This window comes from Limanda limanda, chromosome 9, assembly GCF_963576545.1.
Source record: "Limanda limanda chromosome 9, fLimLim1.1, whole genome shotgun sequence".
NCBI lineage: Eukaryota > Metazoa > Chordata > Actinopteri > Pleuronectiformes > Pleuronectidae > Limanda > Limanda limanda.
In genome coordinates, this window is record NC_083644.1 from 23992591 (window position 1) to 24017249 (window position 24659).

Below are 24659 nucleotides of genomic sequence, written 5' to 3' on the forward strand. Positions count from 1 at the left end.
AACTGACATTTTTTACACATTCAGGAATCACACAGCCATTCACCTTATCCATTTGAAGCTGTGTTTGTGTGGTGACATGTTTGGTTTTATTTTGTCATAGATATTTTACATCAACATTGCTTCATGTTCATATTTCCTATTTGTTTTATAATAAAAAACTAAGGCTGGTGTGGAAAGTGCAACTCAGCAGTCAAACACTAGAGGGCAGAATCAACACAAGTTTTCAGCCCCGATCTTATGTGGTTCTTCATTGAGGCGTGGATATGAAGGCAGTGGTAACATGAATGTTTGTCACGGTTCACTGTGTTAGTGTCTGTACTTAAGGTATGTTACTGAAGTGAAGTAAAGCATTACCTGCCATACATATCGCCCATTGACACAGAATCTATAATATTCACTGGTTTGTGTACATGTAGTGAATCAAAAGCACAGTAATGTCTCATACTGACTAGAAATGTGTCTGTCACAGTCAAACTTACAGAAGAGCCACTCCCCTGCACCAGAACACTGTTCATACATGAAAACACCGAACCTGAGGAGCGAATACGTCATATACGTCGTATATGTCATCGTTGCATAATGGTTTCTGCTCAGGGTCTGTGCAATACCTTTTATATACAAACATGTAAAGCATACTGCATGAAGGTATGCATGTATGTGCACATATGTATGCATATATACATTCACTTGCATATATAGACGTACTGTAGATCAGCATACATAGACTTAAATAATGATGGCATGCAGTACTTTTGTAGAAGAAGAGATGTTTAACTCAGGGAAAAGTGAGTTGTAGTTATTACTCTTTTTGTCAATTAAATAGGGATTTAAATAGTGATTGAACTTCTAAAATGTTGCTGTATATCATACATATCACAAATAGGTGTGTATCCGCTTTATTTACAAATCTGTATACAAAACAAACAAGTTACTTTTCACATGGTTGCCTAAGAGACCCCATTAGTAGCTGACCAAACTTGGCGATATCACACCGAGTCATAACAGACACACTGTGACTCTTCTTCAGCGTGTTTGTGCGATCTAGTGCCATCATGCCGCGAGCGATGGAACCCTGCAGCTCCACGCGAACGGGACACTGGATGCTCTCCGTCACCACACTGCCGTCGATACAGGCGGCCACCGCGTAGGCGTCATAGGAGACGAAGCACGATCCAAAGTATACGTCTCTCTTGTTCATCAAACCCTCTTTGGAGTAGGCCCAGCATTTGGATGTTATCATCTTCATGAAGCGTGCAGCTGGTGCATCCTGGTTGATCAACTCCTCGAAGAAGTCCTGCACGAGTGAAATCAGGTTAAAGCCAGCAGGGGCGTTGGAACAGGGAAGATAAAGCAGGCAATTGCCTGAAGCGCCTGAGAATGGTTGATTGAGTTAGTCCATAGCAACATGGAGACTGCTGTGAGACCCTCCTTGAATTCTATGATCAGATACTATTTAAAGAGGCTGCAATAACACCATGGGAGGAAATCCCCTGAAACCTTGTTCATTCTACACACATTTTTGGCCAGATTAGTCAGTTGCTGTCGAGTTTTGATAATCAACGACAAAGACCCAGATCAACACTCAATTGCCAATCGCTATGTGTGGACTCATCAACGATCAGAGAGCCTTGCCGATGAATCCTTGACGCATAGCAATCCAACAACTTTGAAAGTTGTGAACTTGACTGAACTTTGGATGTAGGCCCCTCCAGGTCCCTTTAGCCTGAAGCTCCCTGCTCCTGGAAGTGAGACAGACAGACAGGCTTACTAAGCGCTACACATCTTACCCATGTCAGTGCGTTCCTGCACGCATATTCCCATGTTGCGATGTGTGTAGGGCAGAGAAACTCTTCGAGAACAATATAGGCCGACTCTGGGTCCATCGCAAAGTTGAACTCTGCACACAGTTTCACATTTCCTATTCCTACAAAGCCAAAAGAAACGTATACTTATACCTGCACGTCTGCAAATACAAACACTGTAATCATGTTGTGCTATTACCTTCCATGTTGCCACCCATAATGTACAGATCTTTGAGCTTCTGGGGAAAGTGTGGATCCAGTCTGACAGCCAGTGCCAGATTAGTGAGCGGGCCGAGGGCGACCAAGGAGACCTGTGGAAGGCATGTTTTAGTAGTACACCACCAGCAGAGGGCAGCTGCAGATTACAGGCACACCACAGTGGGGCCTCTCACCTGGTTCTGGTTTTCAGACACCAGTCTTATCAATGCATTGGCTGCAGGCTCCTTCTGGATTTTCTCCTCCCACTGTGGATCTTTTTCTTCAATCACGTCTCCAAGGCCGTCACTGCCAAAGTGGTCCGTACTTGAGTTACTGTCTCTGACCAGAGGGACGCCAGAGCCTCGAAACACCGGAATCTGCAGGAAAGAAAGTTCCCATTAGTGCAGTTTTTACTGGGATTTCTTTGTTGACATACATGATGTTAGACATACTTTAATTATTGGACAGATTAACCCCTACTGTTCATACAACCTTATTATAAAATGTCACCATGTTTTGATCAACTCACTTTGCTTCCTGAACACTACAGTGACCAAATGGACCATTAAAAGCTTTATAGGTTACTAAGTATCATTCTATTGTTTATTTACTTGAGTAAATAATTGTCTGACTACAGCTGTTATCTTCCTGTGGTCACTGAAGTGAATGGTCCAGAGCCCTAACACTATAGATGTTTGGGGGCTGATGAGGACAACGATATTAGGAAATAAAGAAATCTGATATAAATATATGATTCTTAAGATGTCGTTATCAAACCCTTGATAACCCCATCAATTGAGGCTTTGTATTTGACAGCCCAACCCTAAACTTTTATTATAAATTACTTTAATCAAAAGTAAGCACAAATAAAACCAAATATGTAGAACTTGAATAAGGAAAATAAGCCTATTTTTAGACTAAGGGTTATAAATGCACATATTTAAAAAAAATTGTTTCATATTATATACTGATGTGTCTGTAAAGGGCTCAGTTCGGCTGATATCGATAACTCTGGTGGTCTGTGGTTGATATTGATGTATAACATCAATACAATACATACTGTGGGCCATGTTGCATTAAGTAAAAGTTTGTCAGCCACACATTTGTTCCTGGATCGAAATGCATTAGAAATGCAGGGTCTAGTGCCCCTGAGCAAGGCACCTTACTCCCCCAACATCTGCTCCCCAGGCGCCGTACATGGCTGCTCACTGCTCTGTGTGTCCTGCACCAGATGGGTTAAAAGCAGAGGTTAAATTTTCCTCCTTGCATGAGTGTGCTTGTGCATGTCTGTGCATGTGTTTGGGACAAATAAATGTATCTTAATCTTAAAACTGTCAAAATGACCCATGTTTACATTCTCCTGATCCTAGATCTCTATCCCTCCCGTTCAGGTATATAATTATTGATCCGACTAAATGTAGTGTGTCTTGAGTGAAAGTACCTCCTCACGCTCACAGACGGAGAGCACCCTCAAAACATTCTGACACACATTGTCGACCGCAGCGTTTCCAAACACGCAGGTGACGCCGAGGATCTGGAGGTTCGGTGCTACCAGGGCCATCATGATGGCCTGAGCGTCGTCTATGCCGCAGTCGGTGTCGATGATCACCAGTTACTTTGCCATGGTTATCTGTAAGATTCAAATTTCAGAAATCTGTCAAAACCGTCTATCGATGAAAGTGAATTATCCCTTCAGAATTTTCTCCTGTCAAAAATATCACTCTTAAAGCCACGAGTGGTCATAAGGTGTCAGGTACTCGCAGTGACCATCTTCTTCTTCACTGTTTCACCTGAAATGTATCGAGGAAAACCGCCTAATCAACGTTTCAGCAGCAGTGAAATGGGGTTTAATATAAACCTGTGGTTCTTCAGTTGCTCTAGAGAAAATGAATACAACTATTAGAACATTTTCTTCTGTTGCTCTTCCTCCATCTTCCTCTTCTCCACCTCCTCCCTTTTCCATCTGCTCCTCTTACCATCTTCTGCTCCTCTTTTTTCCTCCCTTTTTCTTCTCCTCATCCTCATCCTCAACCCTCTTCCACTTCTGTCTTCTTCTCTTCCTCCTCTTCCCTATCTTCGTCTTGTTATAGTCATTCTCCCTCTTCTTCTCCTCCTCCTTCATGTTTGCCTTCTCCTCCTCTCCTCGTCTTTCTACCTCCTACTTATTCTTCCTCTTCTCCTCCTTTTTCTCCAAATTGTTTACGTCTTCCCACTTTTCCTCCTCCTTCTCTCGCTACCCCTTCCCCTTTTACCCCAATTTTTTTGGTCTTTATTATTCTTCCTCTTTCCTCCTCCTCCTCTGTAGCCTACCGCCTCTGTAATACACATGTACACATCTACTGTGACTTCACAGGGTCAAAAGGCCTCCCCTTTGTGAGGAATGAGCGCAGACATATTTTGTGAGCTTTCATGTATCATATAAAACTTTTGCGATACGATATCAAGTCATCCCAGTGGGGTCAAAGTGACAGAGAGGTGTAATGAACCTGTCACCTGAGACTAAAGGAGCCTTACCACCTGTTCCCCCGGGTCCCGGTGGATCCCACCTGTTTGAGCTGCCACATGTTGTCAGATCACAGTGTTTACAGTGACACTTACCTCCCGTCTGAAGTGAAGTTTAAAGAGACTCTGCTGAGACTGCAGGGACTTCTTTGGAACACCAGGATCGGTCCATTGTTTTCGAACAGGGGGGCAAACGGGCTGAGGAAATGCCGTCCATTTTCTTGATTAAATTTAATTGAACAATAATTCCATTTTCCCGTGTGGACATGTGAATTAAATATTGGGTTTGAAATTGTTTTCCAGCTTAGTGTTTTCAGCGTCATTACCAGATTAATTTTCTAGCACCAGAACACCCCTGCTGGGAGGTCAGAATGGCACGGCCCGGGCGGCGGAGCAGGAAGTGGGTGTCAGCAGCAGGACGGTGCAGGACCAACATGGAGGAGTTTGAACATTTTCCACGTTCATGTGCAGCGAGCTGAAGGCAAGTGAGGCGAGTTTGACGTTTGCCCGGCTCACGGACACTTCCTGTCGTGACACCTCGCTCCTCGTTGCCATGGAGACGTAACAGCTGCACACAGGCTAACCAGCGCACAGCGGCGTCACAGGTGAGCTGTCTGTTAATGTTCAATAACAATAACAACACCAGCAGCAGGTTGCGTCCTCACTGTGGGACATACTGTAGGTTAGAGGTGATGCTGCGTGGTCCTGTCCTACTCAGCATCATGGCCTCTCGTCCCAGTGCCTGGTGGTGTCACACCATCACAGCGTCAGTGGTACTGAGGCCACCGACGAGACACAGACCTTCCCCCTCTGCAGGGAGGACCACTAAGAGCCAGACACTCCCATAGCAACTCTGCAATATGACTACTCATCTGTCATATAACTGTTCACCTGTAATACAATATAACTTATCATCTGCACAACTATTTGTGTGCAATATAACTATTTGTGTGCACACAGCGTATTATGTTCCATGTCATGTGCAATATTGCTCATTACTTCTATCATAACTTACTGCCAGTTTGGTTCAGTTTTTCAAGTTACTTGCAAATTTCTGTCATTTCTATTGTTAATTCTATTAGACACTAGTTCTGCATTTACTGTGAATACTGTTCATATATTTATTTTCTATTATAATAAATTCAATATTTTCATTTTGTCTACACTTGTGTTTCTTCGACTTAATTCTATATCGTTTTATTCTCTGTATTTTACAGTGTGTTACTGTAACCTCAGAGCAAGCTGGAACAATAAATTACTTGATTAATAGTCTTATTTTATCTTATCTAACATCACTGTAAGTTTAAACAATGATATTCTGGGTTGTGTGTTGAAACCCTGTTGTCACTGCACCACCTCAATATCATCCCTTTAAATCGCTGTGCTGTTTTTTATAAAAGCCTCTCTTCTCATCCCCAGAAGAGGCCGCTATCACTTCAGCATCACAGTCAGCTCCAGCGGTTTCTCCTGTCCATCATATATTTAAAGTGGCTGTTCAATGCCGAATTCATCAGAAGTGCAAGGAGGGAACCTGTCTGGGCCAGAAGAGCCATCAGGGCAGCAGAGGACAACTGATGGGGAGGAGGGCCGCGGCCTGATCAGCTCCCTGGCCCGGGACGCCGCCAGAGCCAGGAGGGCTTCCAGCGTGGAGCTCCAGCTGCCGTGGACCTGCCCGGTCACTCACTCCAGAGAGAAGTTCTACACAGTGTGCTCAGACTATGCTTTCCTCAACCAGGCTGCTTCGGTGTATTGTCCCCCGAGCACAGCCAGGGACGATGCACAGAACAAGCAGGATGAAGGGTCCACGCTGATGAAGACCAAACCCTCAGTTGACTTTAGCTCTTGTGGGGCCCATGTGGGATCAGACGGGGACTATGAAATGGAGCAAGGGTCCTCTGGCAACACCAAACCCATTCTGGCCTGGGAGATCGACACAGCAGACTTCGATGCCGTGCTTATGAGAAATATAAGAACAAGTAAGAAAGATCTCCTAACTGAAGTCTGTGATATGAATTTATCCAATTTGTCAGTAAGACAATCTCACACTGTATTCCAGGCAATGTGAAGAAATGCAGCACCAAGAAGATGAAGTCATCGGACAGACCCAGCCGCAATCTGCAGGACATTCCTCCTCATGCCTCCACGGAGGAGATCAAACAGAGAAAAGTGCTAGACCTCAGAAGATGGTAATGTTCCAACATTTTTGAATTAATGCACAGTAAACTATTGCAGATGCACATACAGGAAACCATAACTTGTACTGGAGAATGCAAGGACAGGAGTTATATTAAACCTGATTTAGTCAGGCATTTTGGTAAACATGCACTGTTTTCTCTTGTTATTCTTTAGAGACTTTATACTGGAGAGGACAATATTGCATCACATTGTTAATGTGATATACTGGTTTACTCTGTGGATCTGTTTATTATCTCAGGTATTGCATCAGTCGGCCCCAGTACAAGACTTCATGTGGAATCTCCTCTTTGGTGTCCGTTTGGAACTTTTTATACAGCACTTTGGGTGCAGGAAGGTGAGCTGCACATTGTGTTCTCTCTCAGATTTCATGTAAAAATGCAGCTCATGACAAAGTAAGGTAGGTACAGTGTGTTCATTGGTTTCCTTCTTGACATTAAAATAAGTCACACCCCTCAGTTAGATCTGCTTTGAACAGAACTTATCAATAAAGTTGATGCTCTAGACCAGACTGTGTCAGACTCACACCAGCAAATGAAATGTGAAAGAAATCTCAGTTACAAACTGATAAAAACATTGAGGAATAACTAAACTGAGTTAAAAATAATTCAGAATAGTGCGCTCTACTCTTGTTTAGAAATTGATAATTTCCTAAATAACCCCTGTTCACAGCAGGAGATCCTCCGCAACATTTCACCAGCGAGCACGCTATTTGATGACGTCTCTAACATGCAACAGAAACAAAAAATTTAAATACTTTTATTGCCTGTTTTGTAATATTAGCAATATGGATATTGGATACATACAATGGATACATTCAACTCTAAAAATCTTGTCATCAGACCAGACAGCAACACAGTGTTCCCTGAGAGCCGGACATGGTAACTGTCGTCTCTACAGCTTCTGCAGCTGTCAGTGGACATGATGGAAAAAAAGGCGGTTAGACGCACCATGGACATGAGCCAGTACTTGTTACTCCAGCTCCAGATCAACAGCTGTTCCCTCAGGTCCCAGAACACTGCTCTCTTTCAGTCAAAAAATGTAGGACCCGTCAATCAACTGTTGATGAGACAGATCGAAATCAGCGTGATCTGAAAGCGGTTGTTCTGTTCTATTGTTCTGGATTAGTTTCCTGTCATGTGAGATGATTTGCATATTTTCTGTTGCACTGAAGTTGCAGTCGCTTACTAATATGTGCACCTTTATTTGTGTTTCCAGTCTCCCACCCATCTCTCAGGAGGAGGCTCTGCATATTCTTGGCTTTCAGCCGCCTTTTGATGAAATAAAGTTTGGTCCTTTCACCGGAAACGCTACTCTTATGCGGTACACAAACGTCTCCTTTGGCCTTTTAAAATATTCACTCCATCTCAGGAAACATACCCCAACTCCTTAATCAATGCTTCTGATCTTACAGGTGGTTCAGACAAATCAACGAAAACTTCAGAATGAGAGGCTGCTCCTACATCCTGTACAAACCCCATGGAAAACACAAGACTGCAGGAGAAACAGGTTAGTCTCACAGCCCCCTCCCATATATCTGCTCATAAAGAGCTTAAACAAGTAATAGCTGCTCTAATCTTTTCAGCGGAAGGAGCGTTGATGAAGCTGACCCAAGGGCTGAAGGACGAGTCCATGGCCTACATTTACCACTGTCAGAACCACTACTTCTGCCCTGTGGGCTTTGAAGCTACACCACTCAAAGCAGCAAAAGCTTACAGGTAGGTCCACCTCTGATTATTGTCATTGCAGAGTGTTGATTAGTTTTGTGAATCATCAATTAGTTGTTTAGACCCTCACTTAGTACCACACATAAAGTATGGGATATTATGCCCCTGCGTGACCTATGATAGTGTGTTTGAGGTCCCACCTGCACTTATACATCCGTCAACTATAGCTACTTCAGATCGAAGTTAGCTCAAGTTTGTCGAGGGGTTATTTAAGCTTGAGCCTGATTCCATGGTGAGCGATACCCAACCACAACCTGAGCTAGCTGCTCATCATGAAGATAATTACATGCTGGACATCCGACTGTATATTCACGGTTTGTCGGAGGATGACCAGGAGACGTTGGACCAGTATAGTGCTGCTACTGTGGCAGTTAGCCAAAATGACTGTTGAACTCTCAATGCTGCCGTGCAGCTGACAAACTGGTCGTGTTGTGGTATTTTCCTCCTGAGCCGACATTGGTAAAGAACCTCTTGCCCATGTTCCCCGACTTTGTTTCGGAGGTGACCTCGACATAGAACAAGCTGCCGTCTACCCATGTCTCAAATGGACAATTTTTGGATTTGGATGAAGCTGAGAGGACTGGTTTGGTCAATTCCTGACCTATGGAACCAACTCTGCCCACTCATCCAGCCGTGTCCCTTAAGCACGGTGTAGGCGGACCCACAACCCTCCCATCAGAGTACAGCAAGGTTCTGTGCTACGCAGCTTGATAATATTTATCGAGATTAAGCTGGAACCCCTTGTTCGCTGAGCTCTGTCATCATGCTCCAGATCCATCAGGCAATGTGTCTGGGGGCATTAGATTAATTTCTGACTGTCTCACTGCGCAGCGCTCTCCTTGACCTGAGGGATGGTCCATGGTGGTGACACAGCTGTAGCTTATTCTGTCTGATGTTCCACACAGGGACACAGTGGTTTATGGTAGCCATATATCTGCCTGTCATGTTGGCTATGAGCTTTCTATATGGCTATATGTGTTGTTAAGATTGTCAGCCGGCCGAGGTTAGTGATTAAATGCAGCATCCCCTCAGGGGATTTGTCTGCTTGAGGACCTATGCAGTTCTTCCTTTGAGCATATTGAGTTTGCAGATATATAATTTATCTCATACAAGAGTGATTTTCCCCTCGCTTAGACTTCTGCGAACTGGGTGTCAACGTTCATGCTTTGTCTGTGCACCGCTCGTGTACCCAGCTCTCTCCTGATGGCTCCAAGGTTACAGAAAAAAGACTGCTGTCAACACAATTGAGAAATGTTCACAGTCAAGCCTCTCTCTCCTTGAATTGTCTGAGCTCTGCATGTTCTTATTAACCTTGATCTGTTTCTCAACCTTTGAATTTGATGTTATATAGTTGTTTAACTGTTTGACTGTATAAACACTGTATAAATAACAGTTTATAAACAGACAAGTTGTTCTCTGCTGTGCAAAGGGGCCCTCTACCCACAAATGAAATGGAGCACTGGATTCTCATCGGAGAGCCCAGCAGGAAACACCCAGCTATTCATTGTAAAAAGTAAGCTGTTTCTTCTCAGTCTCTGCTGAAGTTTATCAGCACTGTTGTTGAGATGAACATAGCTCAGCATTGTTATTTTCTGAAAAAAGATTCCGATAACCAGCCCTAATATTGTAACCATCCAAGGTAGACTTACCACAAGCTATGAGATTGTGAAACAATGTTATAAAATCCCGTAGAAGCCAAATGTCTGTATAATATCAACTGTTTTATTCACAATGTCAAGAAGTACTACACTACCCACAATCCTCAAGTGTAAAAGTGACGTCTCTTATCGGTAGAGCTAGCTGTTTCCATGGAAATGTCTACTACAACTATGAAAATCATGTTGGCGTAGCAAAGTTGGCGGTCACCATATCGCTCTGTAACATGAAACCACTCTTTTCAGGTGGCTGGACATTGTGACTGACCTCAACACACAGAACCCAGAATACCTGGACATTCGTCACACAGAGAGGGGGATCCAGCAGCGCAAAACCAAAAAGGTTCCTCCCCTCACATCTGTTGTTTTTAATGTTGTTCTTTAAGTAAACACATGTGGGATAGAACTAACAGACTCTCCCTGGCTCACAGGTGGGCGGCAACCTGCACTGCATCATGGCGTTCCAGAGGGTGAACTGGCAGAAGCTCGGCCCCTGGGCAATGAATCTGGAGAACCTGCGCCACGACTTTCGCCACTCCAGCCCGGAGCGGGCCCACGGACACGTCTCAGAGGACACGGAGGAGAGTACGTCGAGTAAACGCCTGGCCCACCTGGGACGCTCGCACAGTATGGGAAGTCAGAAAGACACCAGCTGGAAACGCCTGTCCAACACCACAGAGTACAGACGGAAGAGCTCCCCTAACAGCGAACTCCAAGAAGACATCACAGACTGAAAAGGTTCAGCGGGACATACAGGGGAGGACGAAATAACCGACATTATAACACAATTCAGTATCCTTAAGATACAGTTACAGATAAAGTCTGGGTTTGTTCTGTATTTATTCGTCGATAAATGTAAAACAAAAAACAATCAGTCCATATGTCTGTACGTTCTGCCTTCCGTTTGTGGCACTGAACTCAAAACCCATAAGTTCATACTGAAGATGTTAACCTTTAAAAAATGCACCACTTATATATGGTTTCAAAACTTAATGTCCTACCACAACTGGGCCTTGTAGTTTCTAATCAAACTATATTTAAACAGAAGTAGAATAAGAACAGAAAAACTTAAAGCAGTGGATTAATACAGTTAATGCTCTTGCGGGTATTCCCCCCCCCCCCCCCCCCCAGCACAATGGCAAAAATAAAGTACACTGTTTGTTATTATGAACTAACATTTGACATATCTGAGCAATAACAGAGTTCTGTGTACAAAGGCATGAGTTCTGGATACACAAGCATTTCTTGTTCGGAGGATAAATGTTGGGATTTGTTATTAACAAGAAAAATACAAAATAACACCAGACTTCTCTTCTTTTAATATTAACTTAAGCTTTAGATTCAACTTAGCAGTCAGTTTGAGGCTGTAATCTTGTTTGCATTGAATTTAATCAAATATTCTGTGGAAGCTAGTGTTGGTGAGGGTCTGTAAACAACCATATACAAGTCACAGCTACACAATCAGCTACACAAGTGCCCCTTATTTCCTGTCTGGATTGCTTGAGCATCAGTTTCAAATAGTGCAGTCTTTCTTTAAAATCCTGGTGACGCATTGCAAACAGAAGAATACTTCAGTGTTAAAGAGAGACAGTAGATATCTCCTGACCCAAACATTAAACCCTTAAAAATGAAGATCAGTGAATCAACACTTCTTAAAACATTAGGAACACGGGGCTACAGCACTGGAAGGTGATTCTTTTATTTTGTCCACCTGTGTATTTACATTCCCATGTGACAGTCACACTACAGGATTATTTTCATTTGATCAAACCCATTTCTTTGTGTTTAGTTATGTTTCCGTCACATCGTCTTTACCTCCCTGCTTTGATACTGTATTAGAGTTCATTATATTCAACTCATGCTGTCTTAGGAAACATGACAATGACATATTTAGCTGTGAATTCAGATCAAAGATCATCCCTTCATATTCCATAGTAGAGGTACAGTGAGTGGGCTTGTTTTGTGCCTGACGTACAGTGGTTTGTTCAGTGGAAATTCCGTCCAGTCCCAAATGTTGTGAAAGCAGCTGTTGTGCTTAGTGAAACCTTCAGTGAGACCCTTCCAGTTTTTAAAAGACGGGATCTGTACAGAAGTGATGGTGGAATCCTTCACGCACCTTAAAACAAAATGTGAACGACTCCATGTTTTTATTTTTTCTGTTTATGTACAGATTTAATTTATTCTTACACTTTTACCAAGAAGGTCTTTGTCTTTGTCCCAATACAGATGTCATCGTGTACCCACATGGTTTTGATGTAGTGGTTTATTTAATTTATTTTACAATAAATGAAGATTTTTACAAACTCCCAGAGCAGACGTCTTTGTCTTTGTCACTGTTACAGTTTCAGTCCAGTCACACTGCAGAGGCTGCAGAGGCACAACTTCCTTTTAAATGTTGTCGTAAATCTTTAATGTGAGCAGGACCAATACGGCAGCAGCCTCCTAATGGACACAGAGAGAGAGAGAGAGGAGCTCTTCAGAGTAAAAGACTGATGAAAAAGACAAAAGAGAAGAGAAAACAGCTCTTCTTACCTATGAAAAAGGCACCTTGCTTCATCCATGTATGACTGAGTTCAAGTATTGATGCTGATGTTTTTCCTGGAGTCATCCACCTTTGTAGGAAAAAAGAAACGGATGTTGTTGTGTGCCTCTGTGCACATTGGAAAAGTCAAATTGTATGTATAGTAACTAAAAGTATGTTTTTCTTCACCCTAGTCAAGGGTTTAAGACAGAGGATGTCACACCTTGTACAGATTGTTGAGCACTATGAGGCAAATTGTGGTTTGTGAATATGTGTCTGTTAGTGTGTGGCATTGTTTAAAAAAGCCTAAGGGAAATTGCTGCTATTCACATCCTCACAAATCAACATTCTGAGACGTCGCTGGTTGCTGCACTATCTGCCTCAAATCTGTTTTTTTAATTTTGTTTAGAATAAAAATTGAAAAAAACTTTATGTTAACACACGGAGGAAGTTGAAAGTTGATTGGATGGAAGCTTGTCAAAAAAATCGAAAGACAGACTGAAAGAAATCTGAACGATATGTAAGATTTCTCATTGGAAGGTCACAGGGCTCAGTTAAATTAGATTTCTTCTGATCATTTTATTTTAACTATATTCTGATACAGAGAATTATGAAATATTTTATTCTCTTTTTTCCTAAATATGAAGCTGCAAAGAGCATGGTTGGGTTCAAATGAGTTCAAATAAGTAAACAAGTCAGAGAGCAGCCTCACTAACATCTTTGTATCTCAAGTTTCCTTTAAGGGATTTCCTGACTATCCTGTTGTAAGATGCTGTATTATTTTCAGGGAAAGATTCTCAGTCTCTTATTCACCAAATGGAAAGAGATCCTTAGTTCGGGATCTGTTTTCAATCAATAGCTCAAATGTTAAAACGCATAATGACTGATACAGGGGTAATTAGCTACTATGGAGGTGAGGAAAACATTGCCTTTACACAAGAGCCCAATTTTTCCTTAATCTCTATATGCGTTTGACATCACGTCACATCTGTTGATAAAAACACAGAGGCTATTAAAGCTGTGACTTTTTCATTAAAACTCCATAGCTGTTCAAATTCAGGAGCTGCATCCTTCGGGGATGTGTCTACTTGGCCTAAAAACACTGCCTCCTTCGTGGGCCCCACTGAAATGAGATGGTCTGGTCTACAGAAAAGGATTGTGGTTGCCTAGCAACAGAGCTGGAGTTGAACATTACGAAATCATTTTAATGCCCCTTGTTTTTTTTAACACGTGTACTGTGAACTGTTCCGGTGAGATGCAGCCTGATCCTAACGTGCTTGAGTATCAGGATCGTTACTTGCCAGTCCCATTATGTCTTTGAAAATGGTTTGTCACTGAAGCCCAATGAATCCTGGGATAGGCTGGGCCGTGAAGGATGCTTTGTTTCTCGTGGATGGAAGGATTAATTTCTCAGCTGCATTTGAAGGAGGCTTTAAAATGGGATGGTCTTGCCGCTGTGACGTAATCAGTCTTTAAATGCAGCCCCTGAATTAAGACCCAGCTCATGACTTTGGACTCACCCCTGGTCAGTGTCCCACTCCTCTCCACTGTTGGGGTAGACCAACCAGCTCATATCTGGGCTCAGCAGGGAGCCTGCAGAGTCCAGCAGCGGCTCCACCAGTGCTGGAGAGCAGCAGTTGACTCCTACAGCGACCAGTTGTGGGGATCTGTTAGCAATCTTCACTGTGTCTGTGAACAGGCTGCCGTCTGATATACACCTGCAATCCTGAGAGTTTTTGTACAGACCATGAGTCACTTTAAAACACTAATGGATCAACTTTATACTCTTCATGTACAAGGTTACCTTACAGGAGAAGGAGAGCCAGGCTTTGGTGTTGGGAAACTCTCTCAGCAGCTCCACCAGAGCCTCCGCCTCTTTGATACTTGGGATTGTCTCAAAAGCAATGAGGTCAGCTCCTGCTGCTGCTAGGCAACCAATACGTGGCCGATGCCATTCTTTAAGTTCCTTCAGGGGGAAAAAGCAAACCTGAGATTCTGAAAATCAAGTTAATAACACCATTATCAAGTTACAGTCACCTCTACCAAAGAGGTTATGTTTCATGTTTCATCCCTGTGCATTTTCTAATTGTGAGCAGGATTATGCAAAAATACTGCATAAATCTCCATTAAACTTGTTGGAAGGGGCCTGGGTCTGGGAGGAACCCTGTTAATGAATCTCAAGCAAGAATTAGGCCCATTGTGTGAGATCAGGGTTGGTGTCAGGGTCTGGGCAAGGGGAGGAGTTTTGAAGGGGAGGTTGTTTAAGGTGCGGCTGTAAATCCCTTTGTTTGAGAACAGGTTGCTATGCACCAGTATGTTTGCTTAAATTTATTGTGCCAATTGTTTTAAGAATTTATTTCTACCCTTTGTTTTATGTCCGTCTATTATGCACCGTAAATCACTTTATGTTTTTGAAGTTAACTAGTTCCTAATGGCCCCTAACGTTTGTGGTGATAGTGAGAGAAATGTGTCTTCAGATGCTTTGATGACATAATTTATGTAGGTAACTTCCTGAATATTTTTGAATTTGTTTAGGTAGGCATGGTAATGAGTTATTTTATGTTGTTTATTAAGTAAAAAAGCATCCATCCATTCATCCCTCCACCTATTGTGTATCCTTTAAACTACCTGAACTCGATTCAGTACCTACAGGAAGTTTATAAATTTAGTCTTTTTCAAACACATTACATTTTGGTGCAGATGTGGATTAAAGCGCAGATCCAGGAATTTGTGACAAATAAATCACATAGATTATCAGACCACTTCTCTTTTCTTTTATTTCTACAATAAGAACAGGCAATCATGTGAAGGTGGAGTTATGCACTAGTGTAGGTGCCATTCAGGTTCTGTATGTGTCAACTTCACACAGCATCGATAATGACTTTAAATGAACCAGTATGAGCACAGTAAGAAGAACCACTCACCTCAATACTCATCTTCTCTGCATACGCCCCAGTGTACTCTGAACCATCATGCAGAAAAGCCCCGTATGGTCCAACAGAGCCGGCCACCAGGGGACATTTTCGCTCTGAAGAGATAAACAAATCACAACATTCAAATAGCACAGAGATGCACTGGGTCCACTCAGCTCAGAGGACATCAGAGTGTCTGAGTCTGTACCTGTTGCACGGCTCTCAGAGACAAATCTCTTCACTGACTCTTTGGCCAGGTGAACACCAGACATCAACAGCTCTCTGGCACATTCAGAGCTCACGTCCATGTGAGTGATGAACCCTGGGATACTTGCCTGGTATGTGGCTGTGGTGATAACATCAGCTCCACTGCGGAGGAAACTGTGGTAAAATAAAAATAGAAAACACATGGTTTCTGCAGTTGATTATTATTTGTACACCTCTATTCTAGTGACTTTGTTACCAGACTATTTCCCGTGGACCCACCTGTAGTGAGCCTCTCTTATGGCCTCGGGATTAGTGTGCAACAGTCTGGCACTCCACAAAGGATCTCCCTACGTGTGAGACACACAAGAAGCATCAGTCTATATCTTAAAACACTGATGATATAAAACGATTAATCCCTTTTTTTGTCTATACAGAGTTGGATGTCTTGGTTTGTAGTGCTGGGCGATATAGGCAAAAATTATATCAGAATAAAAACTTCATATCAGTCTAATAATTATCAAAACAAATGTATTATTTCTCTTAAATTTTAAGACGGAATTTTGCTCCTGAGTGAAGGTTCTGGTTTTAAGCTCTTCTTTATGAGCAGAGAATGACAAAGACTTGACAAACAGCAAAATATTTTACAAATCTGAGGTCGATCAATGATATATTATACCTCCTCACTGTGTTTGCACAAAGCATTGTATTGATATATTGAACCTTTGTTATATTGCTACTGATAAAAATAATATTACAATAATAACTGATATTGTTTATTGCCCAGCCATATCTACTTGCATATAAACAACCTTTGGACCTTTATCATTGGAAGTGTGAAGCCCTTTATCTTTCAGAGAGGAGAAAAGTAACTACTCTATATTTGCTTGATTACTTAAGTTAAGTAAAGTATAAGTGGCTCAGCATCATACTTTATTATTGCTTTATATCTTGTCTCCATTAAACAAATGTAAGCAGCTGTAGTTGCTTTGCAGGGTAACATGAGTTGTACTGCCGAAAAAACATTAAAAAGCAGCATACATGTTGCTGCACCAACAATATTAATAACCCATATTATGCTATATTAAAGCACTGACAGAGACATTTTGACTGTATAGTGAGTACTCTTACTGTTACTCTACAGCTCTGCTACATTTTCCTATCAATATTAACACAGTTCATTTAGATCTAAGAAGTTTTACTTTTAAGATTTACTTCTAATGCTTCACCATCAGATTGTGGTGTTGCCATTTACACTTTAGAGAATGTTCCTAATAGTTCTTTTAAAAATGTCATTCTACTATTTCACATTGACTGTTACCATTGAAACAAAGCTCTATGCCATATCAGTTTAATCAGTTAGTTCCAGCAGTGTTTACTTAGTCATCTCAGCCGGTATACAAAGTGCATAATCCTGCATTTGAATTTATAAAGATGCACAGAGATAGTTCTGGCCTTATCACATAAAAACAGCTGGTTATCAACATGAAACTGTTCAGTGCAGCCTACCTGCATAATAAGATCATACATATTTAAATGTGAACTCCCTCCTGGCTTGGGGGCAAGAGACCCGTGTTTATGTATGGAGCAGTAAGCTGTACCTGTAAATGTATTCCTTGTGCTTCCACCTCAGTCGCTAGTCCACCATCCAGAATCAGAGGTTTATTATCAGCCATGTCAGCTCTCAGACGTGACGCCATAGAGAAACACTGGTTCTATCTACGTCTGTCTAGGTTGTAACTATTATTATAACACAGACAAACAGACACTGACTTCATACAGTGAGAAGGATAAATATACATGAGGTCGCTTTGTAAACTGTTGTTGTTCCGGGTTACAGAGGAGGGTGAAATGGTGCGTTTACACCGGCTCGAAACTTTAAGGATTAAGGCAATTCAGCTCTTCACACTTGTACCGTCTCACCGCTAGATGTCGCATTACACAATGTTGTGACGCATGCGGAAGATGAACAGTGTTGTATCATTATATAATTCAGCTCGTGAATGAATAAATCATTGTGACTTTATACTTCTGTCACTGACATGTGAAATCACCACGTGAGCAAGAACACAGCACCTTCCACTCGGGCTTTTCCCTAATGTGACATGTTCTTTACTCATGTCCTTTATTTATATTATATGTAAATATTACTAACGGAGCCTAACATGTACAGATGCTACAGTATGTTTCTGTTATTTATATACAACCTTCATGTATATTAAAGCTTTTTCATTAATTGAGTTGGATTTCCACATCTTGAACGGAGCGTTACAGTGAGTCCTGAACGCACCTCGGGTTTTCACCACCGTTACTATAGAAACGGAGCACAGCATTCCCGCGGGTCACGGTGGAACAGTGGAACAGTGGAACGGTACCAGAGGTTCCATGGAGATCGTTCACGTCTACACGAAGCTCCGCGGGGAGCTCGGCCGCCAGTGCCTGTTCTCGGACCGGCCTGCTGAGCTGCTGGTGGACGTGCTCCCGGACCCGGGTCTGGGTCAGGAGTTCATCCTGAAGACCCCCAGAGAGCAGGCCCAGCAGGTGGGCTGCGACATGTCCGAGCACCAGGTGAGATCACTCTGTGACAGACACACCCGTCTGAAAGACTTTCTGATTGGTTCAGGTGGATTTGGTGCCAACAAGGAGAACCTGGGTTTTAATCACTGTTGAGTTTCAGAAAGTGAGGGAGGCAGGCGGGAGGATGGAGCAGGTTTGGTGGACAGGTAGGGCTGGATGTCATCTACATAGCAATGTAAATTAATTTTAAATTTACAGAAGATATGCCGAGAGGAAGTAAATAGATTATAAACAGAAGGGACCCCAGGACAGAGCCCTGGGAAACACCAGTAGTGACTGGACATGGCCGGTCCAACCCTGGACAGATTCATTAATGTCCTTGAAATGACAGGTGACAAATTACGTCTGTATTAAATAGTCAAATTCTACAGGTGAACACGGAGCGCTTTGAGTCCAACAGCTGTGGGATTAACCATGTGGAGGGGGGCTGGCCCAAAGATGTCAACCCTGAGGAGATGGAGCAAACCATCCGGTTCAGGAAGAAGGTGGAAAAAGATGAGGGCTACAGCAACAGCGTCCTGCAGCTGGCCAGTGTAAGATCCACATCCACCCAGTTCACCTCAGTCCACATTCACCTCAGTCCACATCAGTCCACATCTACCCAGTCCACCACAGTCTGCATCAGTCCACATCTACCAAGTCCACTTCAGTCCACATCCCCCCATTTAATCTCAGTCCACCTCAGTCCAAATCAGTCCACATCAATCCACTATACCTCAGTCCACTTCAGACTGCATCTGTCCACATTCACCCACTTTACTTCAGTCCACATCCACTCACTTTACCTCAGTCCACCTCAGTCCGCATCACTCCAGCACATCTACCAAATCCACTTTAGTCCACATCCACCCACTTTACCTCAGTACTCTTCAGTTTGCATCAGTCCACATCCATCCATTTTATCTCAGTCCACCTCAATCCAAATCAGTCCACATCAAGCCACTTTACCTCTGTCCACCACAGTCTGCATCAGTCCACATCTACCAAGTTCACTTCAGTCCACATCCACCCACTTAACCTCAGTCTACATCCAACCACTTTATCTCTGTCCACCACAGTCTGCATCAGTCCACATCTACCAAGTCCACTTCAGTCCACATCCACCCACTTAACCTCAGTCTACATCCAACCACTTTATCTCAGTCAACCTCAGTCCGCAACAGTCCACATCCACCAACTTTCCTTCAGTCTACATCAGTCCACATACACCCACTTTACCTCAGTCCGCATCGGTCCACATCCACCCAGTTCACTTCAGTCCACATCAATCCACATTCACCTCAGTCCACATCCACCCAGTTCACCTCAGTTGACATTGAGTCATTTTTGCTTTGCCCTTATTTACTTTCACTGTGGATAAAGTTGCTGTCAGCAGATGAGAGGAACGTGTCTTGGCCGTGATGTCACTGTATGATTTCACCATGTAATGTCATGGTTTGGTCCAGGTAATGGAGCACTGCATCAGACAGAACAATGCTGTGGACATCTACCAGGAGTACCTGGAGGACGAGGAGGAGGAGGAGGACATTCAGGAGCCACCCTCCGCCAAGACTATCAATGTTCTTAGGTGCAACTGTCAAAAAATTGATGTACAGACAGTGACCGATTGATCGATGAGGTTGTTTTGTTCATTGCACTCCCTCTCCTTTGTGCCTACAGAGATCCTAATGAGGTGAAACGTACCATTACTGGTCTGTCATGGCATCCGGACAGCGGCAGAAAGCTGGCGGCCGCCTACTCCTGCCTCGAGTTCCAGAAAGCTTTCAAAGACATGAGCCTGGACTCCTACATCTGGGACATTGGTGGGTCAGAAAGCAGCTGAATTCAAAAGCACCACAGATTTCAGTCTGTTCACAGATGGATGTTGTATGTTTCAGAGAACCCAAACAGACCAGAGATGACACTCAAGCCGACATCTCCACTTATCTGTCTGGATTATAATCCCAAAGATTCACACACTCTGGTAGGAGGCAGCTTCAATGGGCAGATCGGTACGTTCAGGTCCAGACTGACAGGCGGTGATTTTCTGTCTGTGACAAGTTTTATAAAGATACGAATGTGTTGGTTTTAGCTTACTGGGACACCCGGAGAGGCAGCCAGCCTGTGGAGTTTTCCTCTGTGGAGCAGAGTCACAGGGACCCGGTCTACAAAGTGGTCTGGCTGCAGTCCAAGACTGGAACTGATGCATTTTCTGCCTCCACGGATGGACAGGTAGACTCATGATTGTTTGGATTAGCATGTCAGGCTGAAGAGGCCTAACTAGGACAAGGGAACTAATCTTTAAAAAATACTTCCTCTTCTATCTGTCAGGTTCTGTGGTGGGATGTTCGCAAGTTGAGTGAGCCCACAGAACGTCTGGTTCTGGACCTGGGCAGGGAGGGGAACCTAAATCGGGCTTTAGGAGCCATCTCACTGGAATTTGAAGCCACCATGGTGAGTTTCTGTTATTCTACCCAGCATGGAGTTCAAGATGTGACAAGGCCCCCATGCACTGTGTCCTTTGGCACTGTTGCCTCACAGCAAGAAGGTTCTGAGTTCAAATCCTGAATCGGCCGGAGTCCTTCTGTGTGGAGTTTCTCCCACAGACCAAGGCCAGAGAGAATAGGGTTAGGGAGGAAGATAAGAGTGAATGGTTGTTTGTAGTTAGTTTAGTTGTTCTCTGTATGTTGGCCGCTGCCCAGGATCCATCAATGTACTGTACACTGGGATTAGCTCCAGCCCCCCTTTGGCTGTAAATTAAAATGATGGTTGTAGATCTCATTAAGAAAGTGATGGGATTTCTGCCCAGTGAGAACATAAAGATTCAAAGGGATGCAATATCTATTTGTCACACAGAGCAATCAAAAGCAGCTGTCATCTCATATGATTCACTAGCAGAAAGTAGAGGAATAACTTATTAATGCAATATAATTAAAGACAATTCAGACATTTATGATGTCAATGAAATGGTAAACAAATTCAATAAATCTTTTGTAAATGTAAATATTACCAAAATAAAGAAAGATAATGCAGACGGAAACACAATAATGGATAACGTAGATTTGCTTGGTTCTACCAACACCTAGAAAAGATTTGAAAAAAGAGAAAGCCCTTATAACTTAAAAGAAACAGAGATCTTTAAAAAACGAGATTCACAACATAATTGATGAAACGTTGCATTAAAGAAGTAATTCAACAGATTCAGATTAGTTTGAGCAGTTTAATCTCAGACCCTGTGTTTCTGTCTTTGTTACTCTGTCCTATTTCTCTGCAGCCCACTAAGTTCATGGTGGGGACAGAGCAGGGTATCGTCGTTTCCTGTAACAGGAAGGCAAAGACACCGGCTGAGAAAATTGTTTGTACGTACGATGGTCACCACGGACCCATCTACGCCCTGCAGAGGAATCCCTTCTTTCCCAAAAACTTCCTCACCGTGGGGGACTGGACGGCCCGAATCTGGTCTGAGGACATCAAGGAATCATCCATCATGTGGACCAAGTAGGACTCAGACCCTCCACTCTACCTCCTGCTCAGTTTGGGTCAAACTTACACCAAATTTTGACATCCATTTTTTTCCCCTCAGATATCAGATGTCGTTCCTGACAGATGCCTGCTGGAGTCCAGTCAGACCCTCTGTCTTCTTCACAGTAAAGATGGATGGTGTCTTGGACGTCTGGGACATCCTATTCAAACAGAACGACCCCACACTCAGTCTCAAGGTGCTCTTATCTCCCCCATAAAAAGTAGATATCATTGTTGTTTGTTGTTAATGTTGTTGTTTGTTGTTAATGTTGTTGTATGTTGTCGCTCTTGTTGTCCCTGGTCGTCCTTAGGTGTGTGACAAGGCTCTGAACAGCCTCTGCATTCAGGATAACGGGCGTTTGGTGGCGTGTGGTTCTCAGCAGGGCGAGGCCACGCTGCTAGAAATCTGCTCTGGACTGTCGACGCTCCAGAAGAACGAGAAGAATCTGCTGGCTGCTGTGAGAAACACTGAAACACCTGCAGATACATGTTTAATACCCTAATCTTAGCTTTAGGAGAACTGCGTCCCGGGTGAAGATGTTCAGAAACTCAATGTCACTGCTGTCATTTGGAAAGAGAACCCTGGGGTTTTGGCCTGTGGTGTCCAAGTGTGCACGTTTGTTTAGGCGCTTTAGTGGTGTGCCCCAGGGTTCGGTTTTGGGTCCAATTTTATTTTCATGCTCCCCCTGGATCACATCATAAACAAGCATGGTGTTTCATTTCATTTCTATGCTGATGACACGCAGATGTACCTGCCTGTTAGACCCACAGAGCCTGTTATGCTGTCTTTCTGAGATTAAGAGCTGGATGTCCAGAAACCTTCTGGAGCTGAACGCAGACAAAAGTTAGATTGTTTAACCAAACAAATACTGCCACCTGTTGGTCTGTTATTGGATTAGAATCAAACCTGATGCAAAGAACCTTTGTGTATGGTTTGACAGCATTTTAACTCTTGAGCAGCACAGCAAGGCTAAAAGTTAATTTTAAACGATTTTACATACTTTTATTTCATCACACCTTAACTAAAACAGCATCTTTAAACTGGGTCCCTGATTTTTTAGAAAGATTTTACTGATTCAAAATGTTAAGGTTCCATGGCTTTTCCTCCAGCTACATATCAGACCTTTTATTAATTTATGAGTTGTCACGTACAATGAGATCCTCAGGCAGAGGCCGTCTGGTGTTCCAGATTAAAAGTTAAAGGGTCAGCTGAGTCATTGAAATTAAATTAATTAAATCCCTTGTTGGAACAAACTTTTATCAGAGAGCCTTTCCTGATTTTACCTGAAATTTTTATTTTGTTGTTAATGTCATCTTTTAATATTTGTGATTCCTAATTACTGTGGGCTGTTTTATTTTGCTGCACTTGTAGAGCACATTAAAACTTAGATTTTGAAAAGTGCTCTGAACTCAAATGTACAGTTACTCTTTCACTATATTGAAAAACAGTTGCATCAGAATCCATTCCCTCTTGTCGATGCAGAACTTAGGAGGAAAACCATCTTTTGATAAATTCCGACGTGGAGAAAAAGTGATGAAACTACAAGGAGTGAAGCTCAGTACAGTTTACTGTAAACGATATATGTTACTGTAGCAGGACCACCTGTGGACTATCCCAGATGACTGATCACTGTGTTTCTGTATTTCCAGATGTTTGAGCGCGAGACAAAGCGAGAAAAGATCCTGGAGGCTCGGCAGAGAGAGATTCGTCTGAAGGAGAGAAGTCGATCGGAGCAGAGCAAAGAGGAGGAAGCAGGTCAGGAGGAGGGAGAGGAGAGTCCTGATCAGCTGATCATCAGAGCCGAGAACGACTTCTACAGCATGGTGGAGATGGAGCAGAAGAGGAGGAAGGAGAGGGAGGACGAATCAAACCAGGTGCTTCATCTCCTCGTTCGCTCATGTCTTTCCTTGGTCCTCCTTTGTCCTCCTTTGTCCTCCTTCGTTCTGTATTTCCAGATGCATGATTGTAGACACTTTTGGTTAAAACTAATCCACCCCCCCAAAAAACATAGATATTCATAAAACATTTAAAACATATATTCACATTGTTAGGAACATTCTACTCATGTGGAGCAACAACCCTCCTTTACTGTTGTCATTTGAAATTTAAAAAGTAAGATTTCAAATTCAGAACATTTTAAATTCAGCCTTAGAACCACCAGGTACAATTGGTTAGTAGAACATGAAGTCTTCAGGTTTTCTGATATTAAACAGTGAATTGTATTTTTCTACTCAGCAGCAACAGTTTCCCTCAAGCTGACGTTTAAATATATGAACAATTGTGTTTTTCAGGAGAAAGACGTCTGTGAAGAAAAAGAAGTGAAAGACGAGGCAGAAACTTGATATAAACATGTTTCTCTCCAAAATGTATTGTGTTTCAAGTGAATGTTGTAATGAATGTTGTAATTTCACCTTCAAACAGGAAATTCACCTGTTTGAAATGGTCATTGACTGAATTTCTGTAAATCAAACGAGGACACATTTTACAAGAAAAGATTTAAGAAGATAGGACTATGAAGAAAATAAAAATAAATAAAACCAACAGTTTTGTAATCTAACATTCTTTTGATTTTAGGTGTTTTATTGAATTTGTACTTCTAATAAAGATACTTTTTGAAATTTATCCCCAGACCGGATAAAACAATGTGGTGTCAATATTTAAACTCTTGATTTAATTCCACTATTAATGGCTCAGCTGTTTATCTGAACATCATTTAATTAGTTGATTTATATATTTTTCAATTGAAGGTTCTTATACAACGAGCACGAATTACTTAGTTGGTTTTAATAATAATGATGAACTGGATCGTTAAACTGCTTTAGTTCACCTACTCACGTCTGCATCGTAATTTTCCCTCTCAAAACAG

At 42.6% G+C, this 24659-nt stretch overlaps 4 protein-coding genes across 7 annotated transcripts; 2 read left to right on the forward strand and 2 right to left on the reverse strand.

Annotated features, from left to right (window-relative positions):
* Positions 1-880: 880 nt before the first annotated feature.
* Positions 881-4684, reverse strand: si:ch211-201h21.5 (uncharacterized protein LOC555526 homolog). Of its 2 annotated transcripts, none has more exons than XM_061077768.1 (6): positions 4599-4684; positions 3442-3630; positions 2195-2377; positions 2002-2113; positions 1788-1924; positions 881-1294 (listed from the first exon to the last, which is right to left on the reverse strand). In XM_061077768.1, exons 2-6 carry the CDS (start codon positions 3562-3564, stop codon positions 929-931), a joined length of 921 nt encoding a protein of 306 aa, XP_060933751.1. In that variant the 5' UTR covers positions 3565-3630; positions 4599-4684; the 3' UTR covers positions 881-928. The 2 variants fall into 2 exon arrangements, with proteins under 2 accessions (XP_060933751.1, XP_060933752.1); XM_061077769.1 differs by lacking the exon at positions 4599-4684 and adding an exon at positions 4515-4568.
* A 240-nt stretch (positions 4685-4924) lies between these two features.
* Positions 4925-11180, forward strand: LOC133010727 (basic immunoglobulin-like variable motif-containing protein). Of its 3 annotated transcripts, none has more exons than XM_061078354.1 (10): positions 4925-5107; positions 5922-6478; positions 6559-6688; positions 6937-7032; positions 7914-8018; positions 8110-8204; positions 8281-8413; positions 9852-9935; positions 10324-10420; positions 10509-11180. In XM_061078354.1, the coding sequence occupies exons 2-10, from the start codon at positions 6001-6003 to the stop codon at positions 10809-10811; spliced, it is 1521 nt and encodes a 506-aa protein (XP_060934337.1). In that variant the 5' UTR covers positions 4925-5107; positions 5922-6000; the 3' UTR covers positions 10812-11180. The 3 variants fall into 3 exon arrangements, with proteins under 3 accessions (XP_060934337.1, XP_060934339.1, XP_060934338.1); XM_061078356.1 differs by having other exon boundaries at positions 8287-8413; XM_061078355.1 differs by having other exon boundaries at positions 5925-6478.
* Positions 11181-12219: 1039 nt separating this feature from the next.
* Positions 12220-17509, reverse strand: zgc:172121 (uncharacterized protein LOC337599 homolog). Its single transcript, XM_061078038.1, has 8 exons — positions 17316-17509; positions 15997-16064; positions 15719-15891; positions 15523-15626; positions 14403-14564; positions 14119-14324; positions 12610-12689; positions 12220-12519 (listed from the first exon to the last, which is right to left on the reverse strand). Exons 1-8 carry the CDS (start codon positions 17412-17414, stop codon positions 12431-12433), a joined length of 981 nt encoding a protein of 326 aa, XP_060934021.1. The 5' UTR covers positions 17415-17509; the 3' UTR covers positions 12220-12430.
* A 590-nt stretch (positions 17510-18099) lies between these two features.
* dnai2b (dynein, axonemal, intermediate chain 2b) lies at positions 18100-24416 on the forward strand. Its single transcript, XM_061077513.1, has 12 exons — positions 18100-18282; positions 18663-18824; positions 19737-19858; positions 19951-20093; positions 20169-20282; positions 20363-20502; positions 20602-20724; positions 21545-21768; positions 21854-21989; positions 22104-22250; positions 23443-23667; positions 24085-24416. Exons 1-12 carry the CDS (start codon positions 18100-18102, stop codon positions 24133-24135), a joined length of 1770 nt encoding a protein of 589 aa, XP_060933496.1. The 3' UTR covers positions 24136-24416.
* The last annotated feature ends 243 nt before the right edge of the window (positions 24417-24659 follow it).

Bases quoted from the DNA above. Each gene is read 5' to 3' on its own strand.
- si:ch211-201h21.5 (XM_061077768.1), bottom strand. From the start codon at position 3,564: ATGATGGCCCTGGTAGCACCGAACCTCCAGATCCTCGGCGTCACCTGC. The intron at 2,114-2,194 runs GTGAGAGGCCCC...TGCCTTCCACAG, and splicing joins TGTCTGAAAACCAGAACCAG to GTCTCCTTGGTCGCCCTCGG. The intron at 1,295-1,787 runs GTAAGATGTGTA...TCACTCGTGCAG, and splicing joins GCAGGAACGCACTGACATGG to GACTTCTTCGAGGAGTTGAT.
- LOC133010727 (XM_061078354.1), top strand. From the start codon at position 6,001: ATGCCGAATTCATCAGAAGTGCAAGGAGGGAACCTGTCTGGGCCAGAA. The intron at 6,479-6,558 runs GTAAGAAAGATC...ACTGTATTCCAG, and splicing joins TATGAGAAATATAAGAACAA to GCAATGTGAAGAAATGCAGC. The intron at 7,033-7,913 runs GTGAGCTGCACA...TTGTGTTTCCAG, and splicing joins AGCACTTTGGGTGCAGGAAG to TCTCCCACCCATCTCTCAGG.
- zgc:172121 (XM_061078038.1), bottom strand. From the start codon at position 17,414: ATGGCGTCACGTCTGAGAGCTGACATGGCTGATAATAAACCTCTGATT. The intron at 16,065-17,315 runs GTACAGCTTACT...TCTCACACGTAG, and splicing joins CACAAGGAATACATTTACAG to GGAGATCCTTTGTGGAGTGC. The intron at 12,690-14,118 runs GTGAGTCCAAAG...TTTCCTACAAAG, and splicing joins GAGTGGGACACTGACCAGGG to GTGGATGACTCCAGGAAAAA.
- dnai2b (XM_061077513.1), top strand. From the start codon at position 18,100: ATGGAGATCGTTCACGTCTACACGAAGCTCCGCGGGGAGCTCGGCCGC. The intron at 19,859-19,950 runs GTGCAACTGTCA...TTGTGCCTACAG, and splicing joins AAGACTATCAATGTTCTTAG to AGATCCTAATGAGGTGAAAC. The intron at 20,503-20,601 runs GTAGACTCATGA...TCTATCTGTCAG, and splicing joins CTGCCTCCACGGATGGACAG to GTTCTGTGGTGGGATGTTCG.